Source organism: Podarcis cretensis (genome assembly GCF_951804945.1).
Source record: "Podarcis cretensis genome assembly, chromosome: 9".
In the NCBI taxonomy this organism is placed as follows: domain Eukaryota; kingdom Metazoa; phylum Chordata; class Lepidosauria; order Squamata; family Lacertidae; genus Podarcis; species Podarcis cretensis.
In genome coordinates, this window is record NC_137178.1 from 16582177 (window position 1) to 16601647 (window position 19471).

General features: G+C 46.0%; 1 protein-coding gene across 2 annotated transcripts in view; it reads left to right on the top strand.

Moving 5' to 3' along the window:
* The first annotated feature begins 4019 nt into the window (after positions 1 to 4019).
* LOC307224178 (putative E3 ubiquitin-protein ligase HERC6) overlaps positions 4020 to 19471 on the top strand; it is a 28453-nt gene continuing 13001 nt past the window's right edge. The window contains exons 1-12 of one of the 2 annotated variants that reach the window (XR_013842447.1): positions 4020 to 4364; positions 7238 to 7394; positions 8509 to 8585; positions 9357 to 9584; positions 10271 to 10365; positions 10661 to 10788; positions 12315 to 12460; positions 13051 to 13124; positions 14587 to 14714; positions 16234 to 16293; positions 16850 to 16946; positions 18135 to 18324. Coding sequence is in view for 1 of the 2 variants with exons in the window: in XM_079990755.1 (XP_079846881.1) it covers positions 4109 to 4364; positions 7238 to 7394; positions 8509 to 8585; positions 9357 to 9584; positions 10271 to 10365; positions 10661 to 10788; positions 12315 to 12460; positions 13051 to 13124; positions 14587 to 14714; positions 16234 to 16293; positions 16850 to 16946; positions 18135 to 18324 (1636 nt within the window). In the remaining variant the exon portion in view is untranslated. The remainder of the gene's footprint in view (positions 4365 to 7237; positions 7395 to 8508; positions 8586 to 9356; positions 9585 to 10270; positions 10366 to 10660; positions 10789 to 12314; positions 12461 to 13050; positions 13125 to 14586; positions 14715 to 16233; positions 16294 to 16849; positions 16947 to 18134; positions 18325 to 19471) is intronic. The other variant, XM_079990755.1, reaches the window with a different exon arrangement.

Below are 19471 nucleotides of genomic sequence, written 5' to 3' on the forward strand. Positions count from 1 at the left end.
GTTGTAACCTAGTCTTTTGCCTCAGCCAGTCCTGAACAGAATAGAGGCTCTCTCATGTTGCGTCTCACCTACTCTACACGCCAAAAGTCCCTGCTTTAGTCCATGGCATCTTCAGGAGAATAATATTCATTCATTCATTCATTCATTCATACCCCGCCAATCTGACTTGGCTGCCCCAGCCACTCTGGGCTGCTTCCAGCATATATAAAACCATAGTAGAACATGAAACCTTAAAAAGCTTCCCTATGCAGGGACAGATCGTGAAGCTGAGGCTCCAATACTTTGGCCACCTCATGAGAAGAGAAGACTCCCTGGAAAAGACCCTGATGTTGGGAAAGATGGAGGGCACAAGGAGAAGGGGACGACAGAGGACGAGATGGTTGGATGGTGTTCTCGAAGCTACAAACATGAGTCTGACCAAACTGTGGGAGGCAGTGGAAGACAGGAGTGCCTGGCGTGCTCTGGTCCATGGGGTCACGAAGAGTCGGACACGACTAAACGACTAAACATGCAGGGCTGCCTTCAGATGTTTCCTAAATGTTATATAATTACTCATCTCGTAAACATCCAATGGAAGGGCATTCCACAGGGTGGGTGCCACTACTAAGAAGGCCCTCTGCCTGGTTCCCTGTAGCTATGTCCCCACTGTTGAAGGACGTGTGGATCCAGAGTTAGCCTCCACAGTCACTTAGGGGCTCACTTTTAAAACCTTGTTTATGGAAGACAATCTTACTCAGCTACGAGTGATTGCCAAAGAAGAAGAACTTCTCGTAGTGTGGGAACCACCAGAAGGCCCTTGGTGTTGCTCAGTGTCCTGGCTGAATGATGAGGGTGGACATACTCCTTCAGATATACTGGACCAAGGCCATTTAGGGCTCTAAAAGTTAGCACCAACACTTTGAATTGTGCTTGGAAACGTACTGGGAGTCAATGGTTTGATGCTGCCTTGTACACCTCCTTCCAGAACTTACCTAGTTTTGTGCCAGCACTTTGGTGCTGCTAACACAGCGGTTTGACTTCACCCCCAGAGGCGCACTCCATTGTCTCTTGAGACAGACAGATGCCAAGGACCTCATCACCCACTGCAGTTCTGCCCTTCCCTCCTGAAACTCTGTCCTTTTGTCTCTGCTAACTCTGGGAGGGGTTTTCCCCATTTGCTTTCTGGCCCAGAGAGTCTCTGCTTATGGCCTTCTTAATGGGTCATCAGCCATTTCTTTGTGCTTTTTCAATGGTCCGTCCCTCCAGGCGATGACTTCATCAGCCAGCCTTATTTTTAAACACGCCTTATATTTTAACATGCTAAATCCAATGTCTGGCACCCTGGAATTAGAAGGGGAGTACAGGCACCCAGGTGGCGCTGTGGGTTAAAGCCTCAGCGCCTAGGGCTTGCTGATCGAAAGGTTGGCGGTTCGAATCCCTGCGGCGGGGTGCGCTCCCGCTGCTCGGTCCCAGCGCCTGCCAACCTAGCAGTTCAAAAGCACCTCCGGGTGCAAGTAGATAAATAGGGACCGCTTACCAGCGGGAAGGTAAACGGCGTTTCCGTGTGCGGCTCTAGCTCGCCAGAGCAGCGATGTCACACTGGCCACGTGACCCGGAAGTGTCTCCGGACAGCGCTGGCCCCCGGCCTCTTGAGTGAGATGGGCGCACAACCCCAGAGTCTGTCAAGACTGGCCCGTACGGGCAGGGGTACCTTTACCTTTACCTTACAGGCACCCACAAACTTATGACACTATCGCCACTGTTTCTCCTCTGCCTCCAGGCAGTAATGTTGGCATACTGCCATGGGCATAGCCAGGATTTTGGGGGGGGCAGGCCTTTTATTAGGGGGGGGGGGCAGAACCTCACTTTGTTATGTATTTTTATTTAGGGGGGCAGCTGCCCCTCCCTGCCCCCCAGCTACACCCTTCTTTCTTCTTCTTTGGCGATCACTCAAAGCCAAGATTGTCTTCCATGAACACAGTCTTAACAGTGAGTCTGTAAGTGACTGTGGAGGCCAATTCTGGATCCACACGTCCTTCCATGGTGGGGACATAGGTATGTGGAAGGGAGTTGATCACGGTGAGGGTTTGCCAAGCGTGCCTTCCTCTTAGCACGTTTCTCCCTTTGGTCCTGAATTCGAGCGTCTTCAAAGTCCATGACACCTTTGGTAAAGGCTGTTCTCCAACTGGAGCACATCTGCAGCCAAATGGAAAATTAATGATGTCTCCTGCACCTCTGAAGAGGGAATTTCATCAAGTGTCTTTTGCATGACAAACTGCTCCTGCTGAATTCCTTCTGTACAGCCATTCAAGTTTACAAGACCCCTGCCCTGCCCTGCCCTTTCCCCAACCCTATCTGGCCACCCTAAGGTGGCATTCATTTCCCAGCCAGGTGCAGCCAGCCAGGCAAGATGCGAAAGCTAGCTATGCTGCAGGATCCACCCACAGCTAAGACTCCCTCACTGTGTGAATTCCAGTGGGAGTGCAAGCTTAGTGTGCTATTTGCAGCCAAATCCAGCAAAGGGTAAAATAAGGCAAGAGATAGGGATGATGACAGAAACAGGGCCAAAACAAAGACTGTGGGAAGAACAGGGGAAATTAAGAGATGTGGGGAAAGGGGACTAATAGATATGAGGTGGGAAATGAGGAGAAAACGGGAGTGTAACAGAGAACGGAATACATTGGTTTGCAACCGCTTTGGAATACAACCGTTTTGGATTACAACCACATCAAACCCAGAAGTGTGTGTCCCTTTTTTTGGATTACAACCCATTTTGGGGGGGATTACAACCCCCCCTATTTTGAGGCCCCATTGGTGAAAGCGTGCCTTGGGTTACAACCTGTTTTGGTTTACAACCAGACCTCCAGAACGGATTATGGTTGTAAACCAAGGTAGCACTGTAATGGAATTGTGGAGTTGGAATGGACCCTGGGGTCATCGTCCAACCCCCTGCAAAGTAAGAATCTTTTGCCCAACAAGTTGGTGCAGAGAGCACAGTGGGGTTATAGTTTGAAAACACCACTTTGCTGCTTTTTTTTTTTAAAAAAAATAATTTTTATTAGTTTTCAATTACAACCACTTTGCTACAAGGCTCCTGTGCATTTAAAAGCCACCTAACAGGCTGAAAGAGGGACGTGGGTGGCACTGTGGGTTAAACCACAGAGCCTAGGACTTGCCGATCAGAAGGTCGGCGGTTCAAATCCCCGCGACGGGGTGAGCTCCTGTTGTTCGGTCCCTGCTCCTGCCAACCTAGCAGTTCAAAAGCTGTACACCAGCTCCCTCGGCCAATAAAGCAAGATGAGCACCGCAACCCCAGAGTCGGTCACGACTGGACATAATGGTCAGGGGTCCCTTTACCTTTACCTAACAGGCTGAAAATCAGTTAGTGTGACTTCTTGCAGCAACAAGTGTTACAGTGCACTGGCAGGGGGCTGACGCACTGCAACCTAAGGTGTGCAGTGCTTTAAAAATACAGCATGCAGCATCTTCGGTAATAGTTGCAAAGTAGATATAAGATTTAAGATATATTAAGAAAAAGTTTGATTATGATAAAAGTGTGTATTGGCAATAAGTAATATGAAATCGAAATATGGAATAGACGGGGAGTTGGGTCTTTAGTGTTAAGACCAATTTATGTTTTATCGTTTGTTAAGAAAATTATGTGTCTATGGTTATTCCTGTGTGTAATTTGGTATTTGTGTTTTCTCTTTCTTCTTTTCTTGCTGTATCAATAATAATAAAAATATGAAAGAGATAAAAATACAGTATGCTTGCCAACAGGGGGGGGAAAAACACACACACAACACCTGCATTTATTTTTTAAAAAGGTCTTCTTATCCCTCCTCCTGCGGTTTTAAGAGCTGTGTGACAAGCAAAAAGGAGCAAGGAGAGGGATGCAACGCAGGGGGTTGGAATAGATGACCCTGGTGGGTCCCTTTCCAACTCCACGATGCTGTGATTCTAGTCTTCACTCCCTGATTCCGATCCTCCGAATATTTTTGTGGGCAGGGACCTCTGGGAGAGGCGGAGCGGTTTGGCCACCATTCAGGCCCAGAGCTCAGTTGCGCGCAAGAGGTGCTCAGCCAGCTGGAGGAAAGTGGAACCGAAGTTGAGCCGGGAGGGAGCAAGGATGCCGACGATGCTGTGCTGCTGGGGGGACGGCTCCTTCGGGCAGCTGGGGCTGGGCGAGGAGGGGGTCTCGGAGCCGCTGCCTTTCCGTCGGGCCCCCGAAGCCCCCGGCGGGCCGGAGGTGGTGCTGGTGGCCTGCGGGGAGCGGCACTCGCTGCTGCTTCGGGCCGATGGCAGCGTGGCTTCTTGCGGGGACAACGCCCAGGGGCAGCTGGGCAGGCGGCTCCCCCCGGGGCAGCGGCGCGCCCACGTGCCAGGTAGGGACACTACACGAAGGGTCGGGGGGCGGGCGCGCGCCTGTCTTTTTCTACCATCTCTAACCCTCTTCTCACTTCGCAGTTTCTAAATTTGGGAAATCTCTTTCCATCACAAAGGGGAGAGAAGGAGGGGAGGCCCCGATCTTAAGAGATCACACGCCCCGTCGAGTGAACGGAACATCTTCCTCTTTGCACTTCCTTTCCAAAGAAGCCAGAAAGAATATTTTTAATGCTGCATTTTGGGGGGGGGGGGTGTATTGGTATGTTTTGCTTTTGTTTTATTACATTCCTGGCCGGGCATGCAAATATTGTTGGTGAAAATGAAAAAAAATGAAGTAGACGTCCCCTGGCGAAGGCAAAAACTTCGCTTCCCCCTCCTTCCCTCCCTTTGTTGAGCTGGGATATTCGTCCCTCTTTGTGTATAATACTGTATCCTAAGGATCCTTCCTTCCAACTTTTCCTGTTTATAGACTGGAAACACACACACACACCTGCGAGGATGGCAAACATCTAAAGGGTGTTGTGGGGAAACGCAAGCCATTCCCTTCCCACCAGGGGACACCCCCGGGGTTGGGGGCTTGAAATTAAATAGAATCCTAGAATGGTAGAGTCGGAAGGGATCGCCAAAGACCATTTATTCCAACCCCTGGTTCACCCCATTCAATTTGAACCCACCTTGCTTAGCAAATGTGCTAGCAGTTTTACCACTGCACCACTCGGCTGCTTCTAAACTGGTTTGGGGTCGGAGGCTCCTCTTCTCGCCCACCGAGAGAAAATATTTCAGCCCTTTCCCCGCCACGTAGGGATGAGTCACCGCTGTACCTGAGAGCGCCTTTTAAGTTTCAGTTTCCGCTTCTCAGCCTTGACTCGCATCCTTTTATAAGAGCCTCTGGTGAGGAGGCGCGCTTTGCAAAGACGCTTTCGGTTTCCTTTCCTCTCTTCTGCGCGCTCTTGCCACCAGCTGGTCCCCCTGTTATTTGAGATAATGAGGTTTTTTTGTCTGCTCCGGGCACTTGTCCAAACTGAAATTAGGCTTCCAGAAAAAAAACTAGACGGTTCTGCAAGTGGAGGCTTGATGACCCTTTGCCATTTCGCATCACGCTTTTTTCAGCAAATAAGTTTCCTGGAAAATATTGCTTTCACAAGGAGCGCGGAAGCAGTAATTAATCCAAGACTGCCTTTAGAAAAGGGATGGATCAAATGCAACTACTTGTTTTTGGTCACTGCCTTTCTTTTGTTACATCCTCATCCCTTAGAAAGAGCAAGATTTCCCTTTCTCTTGTGGGGCTACCTTTGAAAGTGACCCGGAAACTACAATTAATCCAGTTTGCGGCAGCTAGACTGGTGACTGGGAGCATCCGCATATAAAACCGGTCTTGAAAGACCTACACTGGCTCCCAGCACGTTTCCGAGCACAATTCAAAGTGTTGGTGTTGACCTTTAAAGCTCTAAACGGCCTCGGTCCTGTATACCTGAAGGAGCGTCTCCACCTCCATTGTTCTGCCCTGACACTGAGGTCCAGCGCCAAGGGCCTTCTGGAGGTTCCCTCGCTGTGAGAAGCCAAGTTACAGGGAACCAAGCAGAGGGCCTTCTCGGTAGTGGCGCCCACCCTGTGGAACGCCCTTCCAGCAGATGTCAAAGAGAAAAACAACTACCAAACTTTAAGAAGACATCTAAAGGCAGCCCTGTTTAGGGAAGCTTTTAATGTTTAATAGGTTATTGTATTTTAGTGTTTTGTTGGAAGCAGCCCAAGTGGCTGGGGGGACCCAGCCAGATGGGCGGGGTATAAATAATAAATTGTTGTTGTTGTTGTTCTCACCAGATCTGCACAGCAAGGTTGTTTCCCCCCTCTGTGTTTCAAGTTTGCTTTCTCACCTTCCTGACACACGCATTAGAGAAGTGGATGAGGTCTCTTTAACCCCATGGGCCATTACATGATTTGTTTCCCTGCACCAAACTGCTGTCTCACTGAACCTGCCAACTTGTGAGATCACTGAAAGGAACAATGTTTTTAACAGCTTTTAGATGCTTTACATGGGCATTGTTTTTTAAGAACGTTTTTAGAATTTTTTATATATTTTTTTGCTTTGTTTCCGTTTTCAAATTGCGCATCTGCCTGGCGGAAAGAGTGTGCGGATGTCCTGCTTTCTCATCCCCCAAAAGTTGGGTGGTATGTGCTTGGGATAGTTGACCCATCATATCTATTCTTTGCAACAACAAAAATGCCCTTTATATAGATTGTGCAAGAAATAATAGATTTATATATTTTGGAAAGCTGTTTATTCATCTGTTTGCTATTCATTTGGACACCTGCTAATTCATTATTTTAAGCTTTGCGTGATAGTTTCTGAAGTCAAGGAGCAGGATTTTGTCTATATTCGGATGCAAGTGGACGCCATTTTGATTGAAGATGGCAGACTGAACCTTTGAAGACTGCTCTGATTTTAACCACTTGTTTCAAAACTGCACTGGTGTGTGGGTTTTTTGGGGGGAGTGTTCTTAGAATTACCAAGCAACACCAGATATGAGGCTGCTAATCATTTTTTAAAAATCACATTGAGTGGCATGTTCAGATGTTAAACCATGGTTTAGCATTAATAGAAACAAGCCTGGGGTGCGTGCCCTCCCCCTTTTTGAGATCAAAATCCTCCACTCTTGCTGTAACTTATGGCTTTCAAACTTGAGGACCTATGGTTTGTTCTAGCTATAGTCACCTAAAATAAGTCAAGATCAAACCGTGGGTATCTTGATTCACAAATGGGGGAGTTCATGAACCCAAGTAATCACCATTTACCTTTCTAGATGGTTTAAATGTGTCAATGACCTCTCTGGCTATACAAAGGAATATTCTTTTTTGTGTCCATCTCTGAAAGAGCAAATCCAAGCGCTGGAAACACAAACCATTGTCCACGTAAGCTGTGGGAAGGAGCACTCACTGGCCGTTTGCAACAATGGAAGAGTTTTCTCGTGGGGAGCTGGAGCTTTTGGACAGCTGGGCACTGGAGAATTAAAAGAGCGTCTGATTCCAAAGTAAGCAGCTAACAATACTCTCGGCGCTTGCCAAAACAGAGTTGTGTTGTAAATGTGGGAATACAGCCGTACCTTGGTTGACAAATGCCTTGCGAGTCGAATGTTTTGGCTCCCAAACGCCACAAACCTGGAAGTGAGTATTCTGGTTTGCAAACGTTCTTTGGAACCTGAACGTCCAGCTCGGAAGGCGTGCCTTGGTTTCTGAATGATTTGGAAGTCGAACGGACTTCCGTAACGGATTCCGTTCGACTTCCAAGGTCCAACTGTACTGACTTCATCCAGGGAAAGGGGAGTTCAAATCTCCTTTCACCTATGCTTTTTCCTGACAGCCTTGGGAGGTTTTTTCTCCTCTGCCTCAGATCTGGGGTGTACTTGCCTCTTCAAAACCTGCTCACCTTTCCTTACCTGGAAATGCTAGGAATTGTGAACCTGGGACCTTCTGCATGCAAACCATGGGTTCTAGTTTCGAACTATATGGCTTTGCTTTCTTGCAGATAAGAAAAAACTGAGAAAGTTGTTTGTAGTCAAAATCCTGGGGAAGGAAATGCCTCTCTCCCAGGCTGATTGCTTGCTTAGCACAGCTGCCTTTAAACTTTGTTTCAGTTTTGTAATAGTTGCTTTTACTTCTCCCTCTTACCTTTTGCTTGTTATTTTCTTTAAGAATACATATTACTGCTGTGGGCTGACCCTGGTGTTCTGTTTAAAAGCTAAAGCGAACGACTGCTTCAATGAGTCATCTGCATTTCTGGAAATTTAGCATAACATTCAGTTATAATCATTGATTTAAAATAGCAATGATTTATTTCGTCATCGGCACATTAGCAATTTGCTGGTTGTCTTTTTTCTAATGCTTTAAAAATAGTTTACCATTATTTGCCAGGCCAGTTGGCCAACCTTTTTCTTTTAAAAAAAGAAAACAACATCAGCCTATTTAAGTGCCTAAACCCCCATTCTAAAAGTGTCAGTCACAATAAGACTGCTTCCCTTAGGCATGTTTAGTAAATAACCCTAATTAATGTATAACCCTAAGGATACTGACTTCATACATTTATTCTGTCTCAATACTTTTTTCTGAATTGTAAAATCTAAAATTTTCTTTCCATGACTTTTACAGGAAGGTGGATGGTTTGTCTAAATACAAAATAATACAAGTTGCTTGTGGGAATTATCACTCAATAGCCCTGGCGAAAGGTAACCATTCACTTCAAACTTTGCTCCATTTCTATGATTTGCTTCAAATGCTTGGTTGTAATAATAGAGTCTCAAAATGTCATAGAATCATAGAATTGTAGAGTTGGAAGGGACCCTGAGAATCATCCAATCTAACCTGCTGTCCCATACAGGGATTTGAACCTGCAACCTTGGACTTATCAGCACCATGTTCTAACCAATAGAGCTATGGCTTCAATGGAATCTTAGGCAGGCCTTAGTCCCGGAGTATAGAACTGGCCCTGACTAGTGGGCAAAAGGGTTACCGCCCCAACCCTTTGTGGGTGGAGCTTGATAGGTGGGTGGAGCCTCCCACCTATTAATCACCTGACACCACAATGACGTCAGGTGACCATTTCCTCCTCTTTCATATTTCTGTCTTGCTCAGTGCTTTGCATAGGGCGTTGCAGGCACCTATTTTCACTTGCCCCAAACCTGATGTAGTATAGGTGGGGTTGGCATGGCTGAAATGGCCTTTTGTGGGGCCAAGTGGGGAGGCTTGATGGGACTAGTAGGCCCACAGACCAGAGATATCTCAGCTCCAGCTTTAGCCCAAAGGGAGGTGAAGGATTGTCAAGGTTGGGAAAAGCTGCTCTGGAATAGACCCTGAAATCCTCTGGTGTTTCCAGGGGCTCTTCAGTAGGCAGCTTGGTGTGAAAATGGTACCCTTGATGAAGAAAGGTTTGCCAGTCTTTCCAGATTGTGAGGAGGCTGTCATGTAAATACGTAATCTGTTTTCTTCCTCAAATGAAGATGGCAGAGTTTTCTCATGGGGGCAGAACACTCACGGCCAGCTTGGTCTTGGTAAAGAAGTCACGTACCAGGCTGGGCCGCAGCAAATTTCTGCTCTTGATGGCATCCCGTTTGCTCAAGTGGCTGCCGGCGGGTCACAGAGTTTTGCCCTGTCCCTTTCCGGAGTTGTGTACGGATGGGGAAAAAACAATGCACACCAGCTGGGATTGAGTCAGGCCGACCCCAAAGGTAAGCATGGTCTTTAAAATCATGTTTCTTTGATGACCAGCTCTTGGTTGCTTCCACTTGCGGGTTGTGTTATGCTTCAGGAAATGGTTGCCCAAGGAAGCGAGGACTATTGAGGTGTAAAACTGAAGTGGAAGCGGTTTTGATAATTCCACAACAGCCTTCAGAGCATAAACAAGTTAGGGCGCTTCAAGATGGTTGTGGAATAGGTGCTCCTCATGCATGCAAGGCTCCACTTTCTCCAGTGTCCACACAATGTTGTTGGCTTCATAAGATAAGCCATATTTTTCCTCAATTAATCTAGATTCTCCCAATTCTGGTTGAGAGAACCTGTTAGCAACAACTCCCTTGTGATATTAAGCCCCTATATGGAAGCATCCTTTAAAATTAGTGTTCAGACCACTTCACCAGACCTTTAAATATGACATCTGTCCTATATAGTTATGTCTTTGTTTGAGGCCCTGTTTTTTCACTTAAAAAACAAAACAAAACAAAAGCATATTAAGTTTTTAAAATAAAAAGACATCCAAAATTTGCTGCTGGCTCTGATCTAGCCTAAAGTGGTGATGGTTCCCTTGATAGGAAGTGAATTTGAAATCTGACCAGAAAGTAGCATAATGACATTTTTAAAAAAATATTGGACATAACAATGCATTTCATTATGATAAGCAAATATGCCTCTCCAACAGAGCAAATCTTCAAACCGCACTCAGTAGCTGCTCTGAGGAAACTTGATGTGATTTACGTCAGCTGTGGAGATGAACATACTGCTGTGCTCACTCAGGTTGGTACACTCCAAACCTTTTGATGTCGACTAGCACCAGATTGTACCTGAAAGTGAGGGAACAGCCCTTACCTAGAGATACCTGGGGTTGACTCTTAAACCTTCTGCCTGCTGTACTGCTGAGTTATAGTCCCTTCATAGCAGATAATTTACAAAAGCAGTGTGTGGGTTGCAAGAGGAATGAGGAATTTGAACCGTCTTATTTTCTTGGAACTGGAAACATGCAATAGGCATTATTAACAAGAGTGATAATAGTTTAATGCTAGAACTCTGTTTTGCCAAAAACTCTCAATAGAATGGCAGTGTATTCACATTTGGAGATGACAGCGCTGGACAACTAGGGCGTAGTTCTTCAGCCCTAAAGACTGGCCCCGAAAAACTTGACTCAGTTGAGGGTCCAGTTTCTCATCTGGTGTGTGGAAGGTATGTACCATAGCTTTACTCATATGTAAATTTGGTCTTACAGGGGACACGGGTGGTGCTGTGGTCTATACCACTGAGCCTAGGGCTTGCTGATCAGAAGGTCAGCAGTTCGAATCCCTGCGATGGGGTGAGCTCCCGTTGCTCAGTCCCAGCTCCTGCCAACCTAGCAGTTCGAAAGCACGCCAAAAAGTGCAAGTAGATAAATAGGTACCACTCTGGCGGGAAGGTAAATGGCATTTCCGTGTGCTGCTCTGGTTTCGGTGTCCTGTTGCGCCAGAAGCGGCTTAGTCATGCTGACCACATGAAAAACTGTCTGCGGACAAACACTGGTTCCCTCGGCCTGTAAAGCAAGATGAGTGCCACAACCCCAGAGTCATCTGCAACTGGACTTAACTGTCAGGGGTCCTTTACGTTTACCTTTACTGTATCTGAAGAAGTGTGCATGCACACGAAAGCTCATACCAAGAACTAACTTAGTTGGTCTTTAAGGTGCTACTGGAAGGAATTTTTTTATTTTGCTTTACCTTTTTAAACGTTGGTCTTGGTCCTGACATCATGCAATACCTGCTTGCTGTCTATTGACACTTCTGCTGTGTCTGCATATGTTTCAGGAAGTGGGGCAAGCTAGTAGACTGCCATGAGGGTGTCGGAGCTGGTGAACACAGCTCATTTCCTGCTTACACCGATTCACCCTACAGAATTTCATCTGGATGGGGGTGTTTTGTGAAAGTGAAGTGGCACATCAGTGAAACTGTAAAGCACAGATCATGGGGAATCTGTGGCTCTGCAGATGCTGTTAGATTACAGTTCTCATCATTGCTGACCATTAACATGCTGGCTAAGGATGATTGGGGGGGGGGGTCCAACCAGCTCTGGAGGGCTACAGGTTCCCCATCCCTGCTGTAATGGGACATGGAAATCCTGGCAAGCAAAAAACCACACTTGTCAAAATCCATTGGTATGATGGAAAACGAGCAAGGTCCCAACTAAAGAAGAATGGCAACTTAAGCTGATGGAATATGCGCAGCTTGCAGACTTGTAGAATAAGAGAACATATGTTTAGAGAAGACTGGAAAATGTTTATTGAATATATGAGGGGAAATTATGTACTCTTGAAAACGTTGGCAGCATTAAGATAAATTCAACAGGGTAAATAAGTTTTGATAGATGTAAAATGAAATACTGAATGGTTTAGTTTATGTAAAATATGCAGGGATTTATGGTATGCATAATGAACCATGGAAAGAGAAGAAGGGGATGTTTAAATGAGTATTCTGAATTGTAAAACAGAAAATTATATCCATTGCTATGAGCTGACATAGCATTTTACAATTACCTTTCTGTACACTTTATTTTTACGTACACTGCTTAGAAATGCTAATGACTGAGTGGGACATGAATGTCTTAAATAATACAAAGGGTCATTTAACTGATACAACAGAAACAAGAGCTTCACTATTGGACCTCAAGTCATGTTCTGCAAGGTGCATCACAGATTAAACTTACACCTTTCTCCCCTCAAACAGCTATCACACTGTTTGTATCTCTGCTTCTGGGCAACTGATATCTTTTGGACGTGGACCCCAGCAGCAGCACAATGGAAGCGGACCATCTTCTAGCAAAAGCGACGGGAGACGATGTTTTAACATCAGTGCTCTGGTTTCTCCTAATGGTACATCTTTTCTCTTTCAAAAATTAAATTGATTGATCCACCTGCATTTCTGAAAATTGTACAAAAGACTTGTACACCATAGAAAATAAAAACAGCAACAATGTTTGGAAAAGTAACTGGCTCTGTGAAGACTACGAACATACTCTTCATTATTATAATGTATATTTAATACTGAATCTACTGTGGTCTGTATCCTGTATCAGGGATGTGGAATCTGTGTGCTTGTGGATGTCGTTGGACTCCATTTCCCATCAGCCCCAGCCAGCCTGGCCAATTGGCAGGGAGCTGTAGTCCTGCAGTATCTGCAGGGCCAATCCCTTTCTTTCTGACCCAGGAGTCACCTACCCACAGAACTGTCTTCCCCAGATTCAAACTCAGTTTATTGGTCGTCCACCGCTGCATTAAGGTACTGACTCAGGGCTTGCACAGCTTCTCCTGATTAAATAGTCTTCTATGGACACCCCAAAATGGTTCCTGTAGAATTTGCTTTGATGATCCCAGGAGAAGAGGGAAGGGAAAGTACCAGGAAAAGAAGCCCAGTTAACATGGGTTGAGCACTTAGGGCTGATCTGCTTTCATGTTCATTGCAGAATTGCTGGGTGTCCGAGTAAAAGGGATTTTTGCTGGCCCATACGTCACCTTTGCCACAGTGCTTCGGACGCAGGTAGATGGCTCACCTTTTCTGTATATTCTGTTGACTTTGGGGTGTTTTCTAAAGGATGGGGGCACAGCCATAAATAGCTTGTTCATGTCAGCTTTCAACAAGCCTTCTCAATGGAGGTTTTTTATCCCAGTGGATATCTGCATTGGATCCGATTTGATTTTATGTATGTACAGTAGAACCTTGGTTTTCAAGTGTCTTGGAAGCTGAATGATTTGGAACCCGAATGCCGAAAACCTGGAAGTTGAATGCTTCCGTTTTCGAATACACCTCAAAAGTCGAACAGCTTCTGAGGCACGTTCCTCCGTTTTCTCCCATCAAAATTGCTGACCGCCTATTGCGCCTTGGTTGTCGAACGTTTCAGAAGCCAAACGGTCTTCTGGAATGAATTACGTTTGACAACTGAGGCTCCACTGTACTGTTGTTCTCTTGAGCTCTCTTTCTGTGTGTGTTTTGAGTTTTTAAATATATTTATAGAGCTGTTTATATATGTTTTTATTCTATTGCAAAGCATTTCAGGATGGCTTATAGGAAGCAATGCATAGAAAAATAAAATAATGCAGCAGCATACTTCTAGCTTTGGCAAACTGCTAATAATAACTTTAGTAATAACTAAAGATAATGAGGCTGAAACTCTTGAGTTCAAACCACATCTTGGGCCTGAACTCACTACATTGTGGCTTGCCTAAGGTGTTCAGCCTTTTCCTCTTTCTCTGCTTCTACATTCCTTCCCCTGACCCCAGGTGCAGTATGGGAAGAATAATTCTGAGCTTCCTAACCAGGCTGTTTATAAGGATTGCTGAGATAATTCTATCTGGAGTATATTGAAACCTATAGATACACTTGCACATTCTGCATGGCATTTTGTGAATTGTCCCAGTATTCAGCTGTAACCGTGAACTGTAGCTGTAGCTATTTCTTAACTATAGATAAGTTTTCACCAGCTGATTTTTTAAACCAGGCTTCCTCAAACTCGGCCCTCCAGATGTTTTGAGACTACAATTCCCACTGGTCCTGCTAGCTAGGGATCATGGGAGTTGTAGGCCAAAAACATCTGGAGGGCCAAGTTTGAGGAAGCCTGTTTTAAACTATTTGGACCAAATTTGAGCGGCCCGTACCTCATCTCAAACCTATGCACCACTTCTGGACTAAACATCAGGAAGAACTTTCTGATGGTGGGAGCTGTTCAACAGTGGAACAGACTCCCTCAGAAGGAGGGGGGGACTATCCTTCATTGGGGGGTTATGGGCAGAGGTTGAAGGGCCATCTGCCTTGTTGAGATTCCAGCATTGCAGGGGGTTGCTCTAAATGACTCTTGTGGTGGTGGTGGGGGGTGTCGCTTCCAACTCTACAATTCTGTGATGATGATCTCTGTCCTTGGTGGCTTTCTTTTATCAATGATTAGCCGTGTGACACCGAGGGATATGACATTTTTTATTGTATGTGGCGTGTTTTTGTTTCGAAGGATTCTGCGTATGCAAATACACCCACCTCTATGGAAACCTTGCCAAAGATTAGCCTGATGGACAGGGCACTGATGGAGAAGTGGTTGTTGGCAACAGCGGAAAGTGTGACGCGGCAGACGGCCAGAAGGTTGCAGTCTATATTTTCTTTTCCTTTAGCAGGAGGAAAAACAGAGCATAAAGCTTCAATCCTGTTTTTATCAGGCTTTACAACTAAAACAAGGGACGCAGGTGGCGCTGTGGGTTAAAGCCTCAGCGCCTAGGACTTGCCGATCGAAAGGTCGGCGGTTCGAATCCCTGCGGCGGGGTGTGCTCCCGCTGCTCGGTCCCAGCGCCTGCCAACCTAGCAGTTCGAAAGCACCTCCGGGTGCAAGTAGATAAATAGGGACCGCTTACCAGCGGGAAGGTAAACGGCGTTTCCGTGTGCGGCTCTGGCTCGCCAGAGCAGCGATGTCACGCTGGCCACGTGACCCGGAAGTGTCTCCGGACAGCGCTGGCCCCTGGCCTCTTAAGTGAGATGGGCGCACAACCCCAGAGTCTGTCAAGACTGGCCCGTACGGGCAGGGGTACCTTTACCTTTACCTTACAACTAAAACATCATAGGAGAGCCACTGTAGACAGTTCTGTTCTCTGTCAATATGGCACTCTTAATTCTATTATTGCAATGATCCTTCCCAAAATGCTGGACAGATTTACAATTTATTGCACAAGCCCAATAATAATAATAATAATAATAATAATAATAATAATAATAATTTTATTATTCATACCCTGCCCATCTGGCTGGGGCTCCCCGGCCAATTTCAAAGAGGGTTCTTTAGTAAACCAGTTGCCATGTTTACTGCAGGTCTGTTGTTCCCCTACTTTCCCCATCATGGACCACTTGAAGATTGCTGAGGGTCTCAGTAGACTACTTAAATATTTTTCTGCCTCTTTTCGCAGTGCACCGTGCTCGATGCTGTCTTATTTTTTATTTCTTGCAGCAATTATATCTTGTTGCATTACAACTTGGAATGCCATAGGCTGTGAATCAGTAAGATACAATACAGAAAGTAAAAGAAGCAATTAAATATCGATGTGAATATATATAATGCAATGGAATCCACATGAATCCACAGACACACCTGAATGACACTCATGGACCCCTGGTGGTCTGTAGTCCACAGTTTGGGAACCCCTGCTGCAGAAAATTAATTTTATGATGAGCCTTACTTGGGTGTTGGCAACTGGGTGTTCCGTTGCTTCTGTTTATGACAGCAGTCCTGTGGCCCTCCAAATGTTGCTAAACTACAACTCCCGTCAAAACCAACCATTGACCATGATGTTTGAGACTAATGTAATTTGGGAAACCAACAACCTATGGAGAACTGCAGGTTCCCCACCCCAGATTTAAGCTCTATTTAGAATGCAATCCTAAACATACTTCCTGGGACCTGCTTCCAAAAACATAGGATTAATATGTTAATATGGAACTCTTCATAATCCAAAAGCGGTAACATTGCAATTACTAGGGTTCCTGTAAGCTGGATTTTAAACTATTTCTAAATGATCCACCCCCAGACAGAGTGTTTACATCAGTATGAAATCCAGCACACCTGTAACCAGGCTGACTGGTTTTTAAAATTGGTTTTCTTCTCCTTTTCCTGCAGAGAAATCGAAGCAATATTTTCTTCCTCTCCTTGTTTAGCAGCAAGTTTTTTAAAACCACGGTAAGTAGCCTTCACCGCATGGGACGAAACATGCAGAAGACGCCGTGGAAGTTTCGTTAGGAAATTATTTTGATTTTCTTATACAGTCATACCTCGGATTACAGATGCTTCGAGTTGTGCATTTTCAGGTTGCGCAGTGCGCTGAACCCGGAAGTACAGGAACAGGTTACTTCTGGATTTTGATGCATGCGCAGAAGCACTAAATCGTGCTTTGTGCATGCGCAGAATCGCAACCCACGTGTGCACAGACGCGGCGCTGCGGGTTGCGAACGTGCCTCTCACATGGATCACGTTTGCAACCCGAGCGTCCACTATACAGTGGTAACTCGGGTTAAGAACTTAATTCGTTCTGGAGGTCCGCTCTTAAACTGAAACTGTTCTTAACCTGAGGTACCACTTTAGCTAATGGGGCCTTGCGCCGCCGCCACACGATTTCTGTTCTCACCCTGAAGCAAAGTTCTTAACCCGAGGTACTATTTCTGGGTTAGCGGAGTCTGTAACCTGAAGCGTCTGTAACCTGTCTAAGGTGTCAAAATTGTAACTCCCCCCCCCCCAGATCTGCCATGGAGACTGGCTGCTGCGTAGCAGTGGATCTTCAGAAAGCAAGAGAAATGCTTGAGGAACTTGCTACAAGGGACTGGATTGCTGGCAGGGTAAGGGAGGAAAGTCCCCTTTTTCCTAGTGTCAACATTTGGGTGTGAATGGTTCCCCACCCCACCCCCCAGTGGCGAGACTGGTTCCCATGGAGACTTGTAGGGCAGAAGGTGAAGAGGCCAACAGTATGTGGAGACAGAGCCAACGATTTCAAAGTTTGTCTCCATCCTTCTTCTCCCTCTTTGAGTTCTATAAGGAGCAACACTGGGAACGAGGAGCAAACTGACCGGCAGTGCCCCCCCCCCGGACTGATTTTCCTTAGGCTTGTAATCTCTGATGGATTTCGAAGAGCATGTGCACAACGGGTGATAACATGCGCTCTCTTCTGGATGTAAGCGCTGGGGGGGGGGCGCTGTTCATATGATATCATCCCCTTGTCCCTCTTGTCAGTCTAAAGCAGCTGGAACGGTTATGCTCCAGTTTGTGCTGAGAATGCACTTCTCAATGACTTGCTGCATACGTGTGTACATTGAGAGTGCTTTCTCAGGTATACTGACATTGCAGCGCAGTGACTTAATTGCCTCTGTATATCATTAAATCAACACAACAGTTTCAAACACCCCTCATTCAAAAGAAAGAGAGTATTAAAAACATCTGTGGAAACACTAAGGACTCGGCTACATTAGTAAAGAAGCAGCGATTTGAATGCGCTATAAACATGCAACACCAGATGGTGCCAGAGAGCAGGAAATTTCAAAATTTGGTTTTCCATAGAGATTTTTTTCCTTTTGTTATAACAAGCTAATTTCTGATTTACTTATAGTGTGTCACCTGCCCGTACCCCCGTGTCTAGATCCATCTTAAGTGAGGGGAGGGGAAGAGAGATCACCGTTGCACACTAGTTTGAAAACATGCCTGCCTCTGGATGCTAGTGCACAATGGTGTGTACAGTTACAAACAGCTACGTGCAAAAGCGCCGTGTGCATTACAGTTGTACACAGTTGTACAGTTGTACACAGCCTTGGCTTCTGTTGGGTTGTTTTGCTGCTGCCCTTTGAACTAGCTAGCCCTACAGATGTCAGAGCCAATAGGAAGGCCTTAGCAGTGTGCTCCGATTCCTACATTAACTTTACAAAAGTAAAGCTAAAAAGAAGCTAACTGCAAGGGGGTAGGAGCGGGTGTTTGCAATCCATACCCAGTTAAACACAATGCTTTTCTTTCTTTCTTTTTTGCAAAATCGGCTGTAGATCTTTTCTTCTTTGCTGGACAACCTGATTCCTGCCCTTCCACTGAATTCTCCTCACCAGGAGGCTCTCTCCAGCTTCCTCCTGCTGCCCGAGTGCTGTGCAGCGCTAGAAGCCCAGAAGATGCAGCATTTGGCTATTCCCTTTGCAAAGGCTGTCAATGGCCTGAGCAAACGCTCTTTGGACATTCTAGGTAATTGGAGGGTTGGTTTCCCTCCCCGCCCCCATCACATGAATCCGCAGTTTAGTGGTGATATCAGTATGTGGTCACGATGTGAGCCTGGATTTCCAAAATGTGACGTCCCATGGGTTTGGAACAGGCTAGAGGTAAAAACAGGCTCCCAGGAAGTCCTTAGTGCAGCAGTTCTTCTTGCTTAGGTAGTGTCAGGATACTGCCATCGGAACAGGGTAGGGAAGCAGAGGGGCAGTTGGGTCACAGGGAACCTCTGAAAATCTTGTGAAGCAGTTCCTCTTCTTGTGGTGAGGAAAGCCACACCTCCAGTGGGGAAGAGGGGAAGGGACCAGAGGATGCTGCTGGGAGCCTCAGCACCGCTCCTGGCCAAGCCGGCCAGGAGGGAAGCATGCCTCTTCCGTCGCCCACCTTGCGCAGAGGTGTAAAACGCAAAGAAGGAAGGAAAAGGCTGGGGGTGACGAAGCTCTTATGCTGGGGGAAGACCCGGAAATGACCACTCCCGGATTCTGCTAGCGACTGAGGCAGACATGAACTTGTGGCTCTGCACTGTAAATAGTTTTGCACCAAAATAAAACCTGTGAAAGACAGGTCGGAGTCCTGATTGGCTACCATTGCCATCTGACAGGTAGATATGACAACTGTTGGAAGTATGCTCACGAAAGGCTAGATTCTTGAAGGGACACAAACCTAAGTAGTTCTTTTCGTGGGGTATGCATGTGTCCTAAGAGGTAACATATATTTGAAGCCCCTGCAATTAGCAATTCTGCAAAGAAATTCTGGACTCTTGTGACCTGTCTAAATCTTGCAGATTTGCTCAGGGTACATTTGCTCCCATTTTGCATTGATCAGCTTAACTCTATTTTGCAATTCATCCTTGGCTTGCTTGCCACAGGGCGGTTCAGATAGTTTTGCTGAGAGCTGAACTTCCATGTCCAGCTGCTGCAAGTCTTGCTTGGCCAACTCCTAGCTTCTGAGATTTTGGTTGGCGTTGCTGCCTGCACAATGCCACTCGTTAAAAACTTGCAGCATCTTTACAATGAAAGCGCTGATTCCCAGGAAGCATGAACCTGTCTTCTCTTGGGCTTCCATAGAAGGATAGCAAACACAGTCCTGTCTGTCTTAGAAGCCAAGTTGACATCGTTCCACT